The sequence below is a fragment of the Bos indicus x Bos taurus genome, chromosome 3 (assembly GCF_003369695.1).
Source record: "Bos indicus x Bos taurus breed Angus x Brahman F1 hybrid chromosome 3, Bos_hybrid_MaternalHap_v2.0, whole genome shotgun sequence".
In the NCBI taxonomy this organism is placed as follows: Eukaryota; Metazoa; Chordata; class Mammalia; order Artiodactyla; family Bovidae; genus Bos; species Bos indicus x Bos taurus.
The window spans coordinates 52,476,141-52,489,933 of record NC_040078.1 but is presented as its reverse complement, the minus strand read 5'-3'; the positions used below and the strand labels follow the sequence as shown (position 1 = coordinate 52,489,933).

At 34.7% G+C, this 13,793-nt stretch overlaps 1 protein-coding gene across 21 annotated transcripts in view; it reads right to left on the bottom strand.

Annotated features, from left to right (window-relative positions):
- Positions 1-13,793, bottom strand: part of ZNF644 (zinc finger protein 644) — a 96,618-nt gene that overhangs the window by 18,394 nt on the left and 64,431 nt on the right. For 13 of the 21 annotated variants that reach the window (XM_027536542.1, XM_027536555.1, XM_027536553.1 and 10 more), the window contains 2 exons: positions 1,373-4,410; positions 586-1,191 (listed from right to left, as the gene is read on the bottom strand). The exons of the other annotated variants lie outside the window; for them this stretch is intronic. In XM_027536542.1, the coding sequence (XP_027392343.1) occupies positions 586-1,191; positions 1,373-4,410 (3,644 nt within the window). The remainder of the gene's footprint in view (positions 1-585; positions 1,192-1,372; positions 4,411-13,793) is intronic. 21 annotated transcript variants of the gene reach the window in all.

Here is a 13,793-nt window from a genome sequence, read left to right as displayed (position 1 = left end):
TGTTCTGTTCAAATAGAACGTGTTGTTAAAATCTAAAATCCCAAATAAATGTTTTATACTCACAACAGTCCTCCAAAACCAAACTATCTCACAATACAAGGAGGAATTAGAGAGGGAGGAAGTTTCTTTGGGTTAATGGCAACACACGACAAACACCAATCCATTCTGTTTGTTTGACCTACGCAGGAGGAAAACCTGGACAACTACAATCTTGAAAACAAAAATCACTCTGGAGCACTGGCAAAAATATGACAGCCTTTTCAGTAACACTATGCTTCTGAACAATGTCAACCTCCCATCCAAAGAACCATCACCCGTCCATGACAAATTTTATTTTTATTGATCAGTTTTTTGTTTTTGCTTTTGTTCTCACCTTGCACTGTGACCAAGAAATGAGGCACAGAGACTCCAATGCTGATGAACATCAACTGATGATTTATCTAGAAATAACAGTGTAACCAATCTCTGTTCTGCAAAAAAGCAGCTTAAATAAAGGATTCTGAGAAAGTATTTTATATACATGTTCCACTAAGGTAAACATAATTGTGTTTAAGTTATGTAAGATAGTCATAAATGTCCTCTTACCTGAGTGCATAGTGAAGTCCATTTTTTGTGGCTGATACATCAATGGACTATCTTCATTTAGTGGAAGAACACATTTCTGAACAAACCTCTTTCTTGCAGTTTGATTATGGATCTTTTGAGGAGAAACAGAAGAATTCTTTTCTTCTCCCATCCTTTTATTTTTAAGCAGTTCTATGAGTGTAAGAGACTGATTCTTTTTTCCACTGGGCAGTTCTGGTTTAGTTTCATCATATTCATTTAAGAAACTCAGCCCTTCTTCCTCTGATGCAGACACTGATAAAGCTTCAGTCTTTAGGCCATTACGGTATGCTTCAAGAGGTATAACATTTTGAGATAGAAAGTCATCACTCGATGCAAGTTTTTGAGCTACAAATGGTCGAGGAATAATACGACGACTGTTCAATGCCTTTAAGATTTTTTCATATTTTTCTTCATTTTGCATCATCTCATTCAGAACACAGATTGGAGATTTGTGAGCATCCCACTTGGTCTTTCCAAGTCTTTTCAGGTGGCCTCTAACATGATTTGATAATCCAATTTTAGTATCAAACCAACCACCACAGAGCTGACAAGTGTGTTCAGAAGTGGTTTCAGACTTCTCTATAGCTAAAAAAAAATTTTTAAGAGTAATATCAGAATTTTTTTATAAATTGAACTCCTCAAAACAAATTAACTCTGAAATACGAAATTATGTGATTCTAATGAAGGTCAAATTTGAGCAAAACCTTCAAATCCTTTGAATTCGAATATGGACATACTAGCCCAAATTATCCACGTGAAAACTTACCTTTTCTAACTCGCTTAATAGGTGTTCCTGTGCCAGTTCTTTTGAAATGCTGCATTTTGTCACTTGTGGCTATTTGTTCTGGTGATACAACATGGCGGGCTTCATAGCTTAATCCTGCTCTGTGAAGATGTCCCCTGACATGATTTGACAACCCAACACCTGTTTCAAATGTTGCTGGGCAGTAAGGACACGATTTCTTCTCAAGAGACAAATCAGTCCAGTGAAAAACAGAACTATGCTTTGACAATGCAGTTTCTGCATTTTCTAAATGCTGAGGATCATGAATCTCATGCAAAAAGTTATTGGTTCCACCATCTTCATAATATTCAAAATAAAAGCCATCATTCTGATCATAACTAAGTGTAGCATTTTCCCCAGACTGTTGACCTTCCACCTTGCTTTTAAATAGAGGGAATATGTTTACATGTTCTTGATTAATATCATGATAGGTTTCATCTTCTATAGTCTGTGTAGTGTAGTCACCTAGCTCAACATTGTCCCAGGAACTTTCATCTTCTGTTTCATAGCTATCTTTCTTTTCGGTAGAATTAAGTTTTTGCAAAACAACAACGGTCATCTTATGCAAGAAATCTGGATAGCTATCCAAGTCTTCTCCTCCAACAGAACTTTCCTTCTTAGATTCCTTAACTACTCTCTTTACAGCTACACGCCTGTGGTCTTTGAAGCCTTCTGGCCTTTTGGTGTCAGAGTTATGAGGGTCTGAAATAAAACTATTGTTGTGAGAATTACTTGATGAAAACAGATGTAAAGAATTTAATGAACTAGCTTCCTCTTTTTTGAAATGCAGAGGATATGATTCACCTGATTTTTTGATCATTCTGTAGTTTTCATATTTATGTCTATATAAATAGTTGCTATTTGCCTTGGCATTAGATTTTTCTTTCGCTGTCTGATGGAAATACTTAGGTTTTTGGTCAATGCTGCTTTTAATCATAACAGTCTTGTGAGGAGAACTGTTTTGACTGCACACATTTACACCTGACTGGGCAATGCTTTTCCGAGCCTTTTGTATTCTGTGTGGCCGTTTATGGAATTTTGAAAAATTACTTGATTGTGAGGATGATCCAAATGTTCGCTTTACATCTTGTTTTAAAGCAGAGTTCTTTGGAAATGTTGTTGACTGTTGTTTAGTTAATGGTTTAGGACTATCAGTATCTATAGGTTCTTCAATTATGTCACTTTTTCTTTTATCAAGCCCAAGAGGACTGCCGAATGAATCAATGCATGATGATGAATGCAAGTACTCCATGTGTTTTTTAAAAATACTCTTGACTGAAGTAGTAAAAGGACACATCTTACATATATAGGTAGCCGATTTTTTGGATGATCCTATAACGGGGTCTTTCATGAATGCTTTTTTGTGTGTTTTTCTCTGGACTACATCAGAACTGACAATAGGGCATTTTACCACTGCTCCATGGGCAATTCCTCGATGGCATTCCAGCTCATTTTCTGTCACTGCCATAAAGTTACACTCTTCACAGCAGTAGTACCTTTTATCTTTTTCATGGGTTTTAGCATGTTGCACAAATGTTTTAGGGCAATTGGTACCAAACACACACTGAGGGCATTGTAATCGTGCACTTCTTCCTTCATCCTGAAGTTCTTTCAATTCACGTATTTCCTCCATCAATTTCTGTCTTCTTTCTTGGTGAATAATCATATGCTTTAGCAGTGAGTTACGATCTCGAAATGTCCGTCCACATTCTCTACAAGCATATGGCCTTGGGACATTAAGATGACGAAAGTGACTATTCCCATCTAAATGATACATCATATGCCTGTGGAGATGCTTTTTCTCCCTAAAATTCACATTGCACTTTGTACAGGGGTAGAATGATGGCTCTTCGGTGCTGAAAGTAACGGGTGACTCGGAATCACTTTCTTCACATTTCTTTTTTAAGGTATTTGAAAGAAAAGTGCTAGTATGAACAGGTGAACTGTCTTCTCCACACTTATCTGAGTTAAAAATTAGATGTTGAAAAGTATCCACGGATTCCAAGTCTTCATCAGCTGATTCAGGTTTCACTTGTGATAATGCATATGTCCGTGAGTCTATTGCTTGCACATCTTCATTCTGTTCCATAAAGTCTACTTCTAGCATTTTTGATTTATTGGGTACACAGTTAGAATCACTAAAGCAATCTTCGGTATAACGAGTTATCTTGCTTACATCCATTTTTCGCTTTCTCTTTTTTTCCAGACCTACTTTAGAGTGAACTGGAGCTTTATCTACTGTGTCGTCATTAGTTATAAGAAATTGAATGAACTCTTTTTGGGGATCCCAGTTTGTATCATTGTCTGACCTAAATTCATCTGTACCTGAGGAAATTCCTGTTAATGTACTGACACAATCATTTTTTACCAATAAATCTTCACTATCCTCACCCACCTCTACTTGATTTATTAAAGTGCTATCTGACTTTATACCACTCCCTACTGAATTCTGAATGTCACAACCAATTGAAGCAGAGGTAGGTAGTTTTTTAATGGAATGGGTTGGATTCTTAGCATGTGCTACATCTGATAATAAAAATAAAACTTGATGTTGACTTGCTTTCTGTGGTGTAGACAGCTGAAGATCGGCTGCCACCTTCAAACCTGAACAAGATTCTGTTGTTGGCTGATCCACAGGCTGTCCAGTGGTTAACGAAACACTGCCTTTATTCATATTGGAAGTCTTAGTTAAGGAGGAGTGTGAAACTGGTCCATTAACAGCAGCTCCCTTAGGCAAAATAAAGTTTTCACTAGAAACAGTAGGAGCACCAGCATGTATAAACAGAGTAGACTGGCCTCCACTTAAGGCTTTTTCAGATTTGTCCTTTGACAGTTCTTCAGGCAAAGTGAATGTATTGTTTTTCTGAAATGATGCTTGACAATCTTTTGGTTTATGAACTCCACTCTCTTTGTCTGATATAAAACTGTTGTCATCTAGGAGTTCTTCTTTAGCACCAGTAACATCGGTGTTTATCTTCAAATCATCCATATTGTTGGTAAGCCCATTTAACACATTTAGTCTAGAAAATGGAAAAAAAAAATTTAGATTTGCATGAAAGAAAGATTATCCTTAGAACGCATGGAGAGTTGAAAGTACACATTTTCAGTCGCTTAATTCTACTCATTATATTAAGACCCTAATAATTTTTCAAGAATGAAGAAACACTTGAAGAAACTGAAAGATTTTTAGTGTTGCAGAGGTTAATTTTTCCTTTGAATTAGGCAACAACACCCCCCAAACTGTATATATACAAAATGTGTAGAGCAAAGCAACATAAACACACACACACAGACACACACACACAGACACACACAATATAAATGAATATGCTACAGACTGAAAAAAAATCTAAAATCTTATATATGAGATTGTTAATAAAAAGAAAATTATCTTACCTAAGTAAATTTACTGTGGACATTCTACACTAGAGAATACTGTAAAGTGTTACATATTACACAAAAGTAAAACTTTTGTCACTTAAAACTCCATAAAGGTAACAAAACAACAATCAGTAAAGAAGCTTACTTGAATGTACTTATGTGCTATCAACAACAATGACTAATGTATGAAACTGTATTTTTTAATTTAAAATAAGACTGTTCTGCTCTCAGTATTTCACATTCTCCTAAAATTCTACTAATTTAAAAAACATTTCATTCACTGGGTTTCATTCTATCCTTATGTAAATTATCCTTCATTCTAAATTTGTAAAGTTAAAATCAAGAAGCTTTATGCTTCTTTAAACTTTCATAACTTGAGTCCCCAAATTAAAAGCATTCCCTAATAGGAAGCTATCCCATTTTATGATCTGACAGTCTACTGCAATGATCTAAAAGTTGTTACTCTAATCTGAAAACATCATAAATGTATGGTAAATTCTTCCATTTATTTCATATAAAATGTAGATAATATTTTCTAGGCATTTAAAAAAAAATTTCTAATTGAAGGATAATTGCTTTACAGAATTTTGTTGTTTTCTGTCATACATCAACAAGAATCAGCCATAGGTACTAAATGCTTTTGATAATATATTTAACTGTTATGAGAGGACAGCAGAATATTTTAAAAGAAGACTTCTGAAAGTCTGGAAGACAAACATTCAATGGCTATAAATACTGCCCCCACTATTAAGAATTTCCTTGTAGTATGTTCTTATTTTGCTTTTAGAAATGGTCACACTATATAGCCATTACCTTGGAAGAATGTAAGCTCTTTGAGGGTAGGGATAGTGAACTCTTAGAACCTAACAAGATACTTGGCATAGGTGCTCAGGAATATTTGTTGAATAAAGCACTAATGTGGTAAATGAATAAAAGCACAACTGCAAAATCAATTCAAAAGTTTCTGAAAACTAGTTTTCTTCTTATGAAATTTGGGTATCTCATTTAAATATTGGAAATTCCATCAAGTTTCTGATTTCTTAACTCAGCAGTTATAGCAAGGCTTTCAAAATATCTAATAATCATCAAGTGCAATTTACAAACCTGCTATTTGGCAACCCCACATATTTAATTATTTGAAGTACTGGCATGATATTCCATATTTCTTTTCCTTTTGCACCTAGTATTAAGTATAATTTATTAATGTTACAAATATTTATTGAGCCCCTACTATGTGCCACACACTGCTCTAGTAATAGGGGTTCAGTAGCAAACGTGCCAACAAAGTTCCTGCTCTCATATAAAGAATAAAGTCTATCTTTTCTTTTATAGTATTCTTATTTGTATAATGAGTAATTTTATTTAGAACAGCAGGAGCTTTAATTGCTATTTAGAAATGAAAACATTTTCAATGAAGTTTATTATTTCTAATTTATTTTATATACCAAATATATATTCTGTAAAACATTAAATCTAGTTAAAGAATCAAAGAACTGCTTCTAAGTATTTTCTTCTTATTTCACAACTTAAAGCAGCTCTTATAAATATGACCTTATACCTTCCACAAGATATGTTCTTTAATACAACAAATACTACAAATATCTTTCTTTGGCATTATCACTTATACCAACAATTATTTTTCTGACCTTCATAGGTCTTAGAATTCTGTTTTGAGATTGGCAAATTTCCACAGTAATAAAAACAGACTTCAAATAAGATCATATTCAATGATATCACTCCAAAATGGTGCTAATGCAGCACCCAGCAGGAGTTTTTACATCACATACACAGAAGTTAAAAATGGGCAGCACATAAACATGTGTTAGGAAGGAGTGTGTAAATGTCAATGAAAAGGAAAGCAAATCATAATGCTATACTACTACTCATTAATGATGTTTCTTATTAAGTAGAAAAAGTAAAACGCCCAAATAGGAACAACCACATAAATCAGAAATGGACAACAAATCTTTCTTTTTAAAAAATTAGCCTGTAAGACACTTACTTTCTATTCCAACTTATTATAATCATAGAGGTAGACAAATATATGCTCAGTCAATCTGAAAGCCTATATTAGCTTTTCTCAACAGGAAGCAACGTTGCTAACAAAGTGGTAAATTCAGTGTTAATGAGTGGCTTCACTGTTACCACCTCAGAGGTAAAACCTTCCATGTTCCACGTTCCACCCATCTGTTCTGGTGTTAGAGGTTCAGAGATGGAACAGACGTTTCCCATTTAAAGCAACTTCATTGGTACCCCCTGAACAGCAGGGTGACAAACTATGAGAATATCCATGTCGGCTTGGAGATTGCATTCTCATTACTAGAATGGCTTTATAAGAGCTTCCATAAATTGGAAGATATCAAAGTGTTTTGCTCAAAAACAGAGTATATATGTATAACAAATTTTTTAACATACAAAATACATGTGGTAAAAGAAAAGATAAAATTGAATATTGTGAAAATATAAAATGAGGTCTTTAACAATCAAAGTTTTCTTTTACATCTACTTAGTGAAATGTACCTTACTTGTCTCCAATAGACTATCTCTGCTCAGAAATAGAGGAGTCATTCTTTTTAAGAAAAAAATTTTATTAGTACATTAATATTAAAAATCACATCAGTCTAAAAATATGCTATAAGAAACTGAATAAGTAAGCTAGTATTTTAGCAACCATAAAAAATCTTCTTGGCTTAATTTTCAGAATATATTTCTAAAAATGAAAAGATACATTCAAGATACATTTTTTCTTAACAGCATTCAAGACTCAAAGCTATTGCACTGAGATACAATAAAGAATAATGGATCATCAATATGTGTTGCACTGATCCAGAATTTTGACATCATAAATTATTTCCCTACATTCAGGACATTTATGGAGGAGAATCCAGGCAAGAAAACATATTTTGACCTATAAACTAATTTCACACACTCTCAAACAGATTTTTCAACAATCTGTATACAGTTAAATACATACAACAGAGTTATAAATACCAGCTTATGTCAACATAACAAAGGGACATATCTGAAGGTAGGCATTATTCATTAAGTTTAAAAAAAGAGAAACTACTAAATTAAAATAAACAAATTAATGTTATATTGTTTGGCCTCTCTAAATTTCAATGAAATTGCTGTATCAATTAGAATCTTTTTATTAAATGTTTAAATACTATCACTGTGTCCTCCTCCATGTAATCACATAACTATAGAATTTTTCTTTTAACTGAATTGTAAACTGTTATTTAAAAAATTCACACACTTAATGAAAAGCTGCAAATGGAATTTTAAATCTACATAAAACACATTTCAGGTTCTAGAAAATCATGAGTTCTACAGCTATAACTGCCTGTAGTTATATACTACTAAGCATTAAAAAAAAAAGTACAAAGGTCAGATCTGTCTTCAAGATGACAGATCATCACTTATATGCCTCAAGCTAGACTTATTGTCTCAGAAATCTCAAACATCAGTATTTTTGCAAACTATCAGCACTTGCTATAACACCCTCACTACACTACATCTTGAGGTTACTACAGAAGAAATGAGGTGATAATTGCATATTAACATAATTATTCTGTAATCCCTCTGAGCAAGCTTCCTAGGTCACTCAGTAATTCAGATTAGATACAACCTTCCTGTCATCAAATCTATGCTGTCCACTTTCTGTTCATGAATAATTCTTTTTTTGATAGAAAATTAGCTTAATTTCATTCTTTTATGTACATTATTAATTGTATTTATTGTAAGTAGGTTAATATTTTGTGGGTACTTATTACATAATGCCAACCTTTGTCATGAAGTATGATTTCTCACAAAATACAGTACAATTTGCCTTCATTTCTACATTAGCTCATTAATAACTATATTGCATAGCTATAAATAAATTATAATGTTGCCCATTAGCTGAGTTACAGTTAGGATCTGTCAGATTTTTACAAATCCCATGTTCATTGAAATTATCCTTGAGAACACATGACAACTTCAGTTAGACATACATGAGGTTGGGTCAACTGTCATTCTAACTCCATAACAAATCTCAGTTAACTGAAACATTAGACCTAAAATTACTTCAGTATTTAAGCCAGATATACTATACACAATATACAAATATTATATATATATATATATACACACACACACACACACACACATATATATATACCTGTCTCACCTAGTGTACAATCAAGTGAAGACAGAGTGTACTGTATATAACCATATCATCCAGGTAGTATCCTAAGTGGGATGTCACATTGAGAGGAAACTCTTAAAAAAAATAGTGAACATTCATAAGGGTATCCAGCATATAACATAATGAATGCAGAGAAAACTTGGTATGTTTAACCAATTTGCCAATATAATTAACAATCTTCAAATGTTTTAAGGTTTGGCATATAGAAGGAATAATATATAATCAATATGCTTGAATCATAAAGATGTGGTTTTATCTCAAGATTAAGAAGTAGAAACAGGATTTCAAACATTCAGCATTTTAAATGGCTGTTAAGAGTGAATTGAATGACTCAGCAGGCTAGATTATTTGTCAGAACACTGTGGAAGGAAATATGGCATTGGAGATGGGACAAGATGTTTTCTAAGGCCCTTTCTTATATATACTATGCATGTTTAATGTTTGGTTATTACACTATTAACACTTTACATTATTTGAAATAATGAGCTAAAAACAAAAGTTAAATATATACTGCTGTTGCTAATTCACTTCAGTCGTTTCCAACTCTATGCGACCCCATAGTCGGCAGCCCACCAGGCTCCCCCGTCCCTGGGATTCTCCAGGCAAGAACCCTGGAGTGGGTTGCCATTCCCTCCTCCAATGCATGAAAGTGAAAAGTGAAGGTGAAGTCACTCAGTCGTGTCTGACTCCTAGCGACTCCATGGACTGCAGCCTACTAGGCTCTCTGTCCATGGGATTTTCCAGGCAAGAATACTGGAGTGGGGTGCCATTACCTTCTCCTACTGAACTTTAAAAATATTCTCTAAATTCAAAATTACCTGAAATAATCAAGTTACCTTGCAATATGTTGATAAGCTGATTCTTCAACAATGAATTATGGCATTAAATGACTAGTACATTGAGGTCACAGAGCTATATGCATCATGAAAACTCCACTTACAGAGGTATTTTCTATTGACATCACCAAAAATAAAAAACACTGGTTACATAATGCTTTCTTGACAGCAGCATGTGGCACTGCCATGACAAACTAATGATCTAATTCTACCACCTAACACAAAATTACACTGAACTTGTTGAAGAGTTATGTTCCTGATACCATGTATTATCCTCATTATTTAATAGGAAGATGTTACAAATAGTAAGGTACTAAGCCATAAACACGTAATAATACAAAACAATTCTTATAGCAAAGTACACTAAATATTACACATAGCTTGACACATCTCAAGAAGCTGCTATATGGCAAACTGAAGCAGGTTTATGCAAGGAGGATAAAAGAAGAGGGCCCACAAAGGTGTAACTTTAACAACCTGGTAAAATCATATAATAATGAGAAGCAACAGTAGTAGAAAAAAATGCACATTCACTAATAAAAGATTAATTCTGTAATGAGGAATTCTGCAACCGGAAGAGGCAAGGTAATAAACTGCAGCTGCAACCAAAGGAGAGCATTAAGTCATATTCAGCACAGAATGACTGTCATGTTTTTGAGCTTTCATATATAGTTAGAACAAGGTTAAGTCATCATCTCAGTTTTGACAGGGTAAAGGACACACATATTCACATAGCTCCAACAAGAACAAGTCATGTCTTTTTAAAAATTAACATGAGCAAGTTCCTTCATATGACTTTCAAACCAATCAAACTTTTGACCACAGTTTTATATTAATAGTTAACAGCAGTCAAAAATGCATCAATGCCACACTACTAGATAATGTGTCAACTCTGTCCTCCACCAAAAGAGTGTTAAACTGCCATAAATCATTTTATTTCAGGTCTTTCAGTATTCTTCAGTCTATGATGAGCTTCCTATTTCTGCTTAATTTTGAGATATTTTATAAACCCACCATATCCAATAAGTGCAAAAGAAGTACAAGTGTTAGAAATCCTAGGAAGACAGACATACAATTATAAGAAGTGAAAATATAGATAATAAAAAAATACCCAAAGTGGTAAGATTAGTATTATAGATGCATATGGAATGCTTCAGAAAAGAATTCTTCAAGGGCAAAGAGAAATTTACCATTAAAAAGTTACTGTGCCTACACATTTGACAACAATCAGCAAGAGACAAGGAACATGAGAAAGGAAATTTTTGAGGACAGAATCATAATCAATGTCAGATGTCTTTTTGTTTAGTGGTTATTAGAAAAGGCTAGGAATTTGTTCAAAAACTCAAAAATTAAGAATATTCTGGACTTCCGTGGTGATACAGTGGATAAGAATCCACCTACTAGTGCAGAGGACATGGTCCAAGAAGATCCCACATGACGCATAACAAGTAGGCCCATGCGCCACAACTACTTAGGCTGTGCTCTAGAGCCCAAAACCCACAACCTACTGAGCCTGAATGCCAAAACTACTGAAGTCTGTGCACTCTAGTGCTCCAGAACTACTGAGCCTGCACGCTGCAACTACTAAACTCCTGAGCCTAGAGCCTGTGCTCTGCATCAAGAAGCCACTGCAATGAGAACCCTGCACACTGCAACCAAGAGTAGCCCCACTCACTACTGCTAGAGGAAAGTCTGCATGCAGCAAGGAAGACCCAGGGCAACCAAAACAAAAAAATAATAATAATAAAGACAAATAAAATAGAATGTTCTAAGGGCTGCTGTTGAAACTTCTACTCTAGTCACATACGACTCTACAGGATTAATGTCCACTGAAGTAAGCACATCAAAGTTAGTGACATGACTGCAAATGCAAACAACTGTGGTTTTGAAAGAATTCCTTACAACAGTTGAAGAAATAATTGTATCTTAATATACTGCCTGGAACACAAGAAATGTTACGTTAGTTTATTTCTAATGCTCAAACTAGAGAAGGGCATGGCAACCCACTCCAGTATTCCTGCCTGGAGAATCCTCTGGACAGAGGAGCCTGGTGGGCTACAGTCCATAGGATCGCAAAGAGTTGGACATGACTGAAGCAACTTAGTAATGGTCAAACAATTTTGGTAACTCTTTCAAATTCAAAGCTTCACATACTCAACTGATTGTACGTTAAAAAAATTTGTGGATTTTAATGGTTAAAGTAAAACTCTCATTATAAAAGTTCCATTAATTCATTTGGCAATAATATATTAATTAATCATATTTAAGAAGCACAAAATTATTTAAGGCCTAGTGGGAAGTAAACAGGAACATTTGTACCTCTGGAGAATAAATTATTTCCCTGAGTTACAATTTAATTTTATTGAAAGGGGAGTTCAGATCATAAAATAATTCTGTAATAAGCACTTAACCTTTCACCTATAATACATTTAAATGCTATTAAATAAATTCAAATTTACATATATTTAGATGGGAAACTGTCACACTTTCATTGAGAACTAGAAAAATGAAACAAAACTAGAAGTTTTATTTTCTATAAAATAATATTTTTATTAGACATAAATTACTGAATTTACCATTTACTCAACTTATCGTTTTTCTTTTCTCTGAAATCAGCCTCAAGGGACTTCTCTGGTGGTCCAGTAGTTAAGAATGTGTCTTTCAATGCAGGGGACACAGGTTTGATCCCTGATCCAGGACAATTCCACATGCCATAGAGCAACTAGGTCAGTGCGCCACAACTACTGAAGCCCATGCGCCCTAGAGCCTACGCTCCGCAGGAAGAGAAGCCACTGCAATGAGAAGCTCATACAAAGCATCTAGAGAGCAGCCCTCACTCACCACAACTAGAGAAAGCCTACACACAGCAATGAAGACCCAGTGCAGCCAAAGGCAAATAAATAAAATAAAATCAGCCTTCAAGATTCCAATTATCTTCTGAGAAAAAGATTCCAAGGTAACCACTACTCTATAATTATCTTCATTCAGGATGGTAAAAAATCCAAATATAAGAAATTTGCTTTCCTTTAAACAAGGTATGCACCTCTATTTTTTTCAAATATTTTTAAAATTATTTTAATTGGAGGATAATTACTTCACAATATTGTGATGGTTTTTCCCATACATCAACATGAATCGGCTATAGGTAAACATGTGTCTTTCCAATCCTGAACCCCCTCCCACCCACCCCCATCCTATCCCTCTGGGCTGTCTTGTCCCAAAGCACCAGCTTTGAGTGCCCAGTTTCATGCCTTAAACTTACCCTGGTCTCTCTTATATCACTATCTTTAAAAAGAAAAGAATGTATTTTTGTGAAGGCTGCTGCTGCTGCTGCTGCTAAGTTGCTGCAGTCGTGTCCAACTCTGTGCAACTCCATAGACGGCAGCCCACCAGGCTCCCCCGTCCCTGGGATTCTCCAGGCAAGAACACTGGAGTGGGTTGCCATTTCCTTCTCCAACGCATGAAAGTGAAAAGTGAAAGTGAAGTCGCTCAGTCATGTTCGACTCAGCGACCCCATGGACTGCAGCCTACCAGGCTCCTCCGTCCATGGGATTTCCCAGGCAAGAGTACTGGAGCATTTATTTACTGTGAATTTAAGTAACTATAAAATTTCACCAAAATGTTACAGAAAACACTACATTATATTTAGAAAACATAAAACTTATTAATGATCAAACACAGAACTATTTTCAAACAATTATGATTTAAAAGAAATTCCTGGGAATTTCCTGGTGGTCTAGTGGTTAGGATTTGGCACCTTCACTGCCGTGGCCAGATTTAGTTCCTGGTGAAGACTGAATCAGGTTCACTCATAAGGAAAAAGACTTAAGTCTTGGTCAAGGTAGTAATTTTGAACCATCAGAGACAGACTGCATACTTTCCAATTTATCCAAACCATTAAGCCAAAATGTTATCAATAGTACACTACTGTTTTATGAAAGGTGACTGAAACAGATTTTGAGGTATTTCAGGGAAAATTCTAATTATTCCTTACACTAAC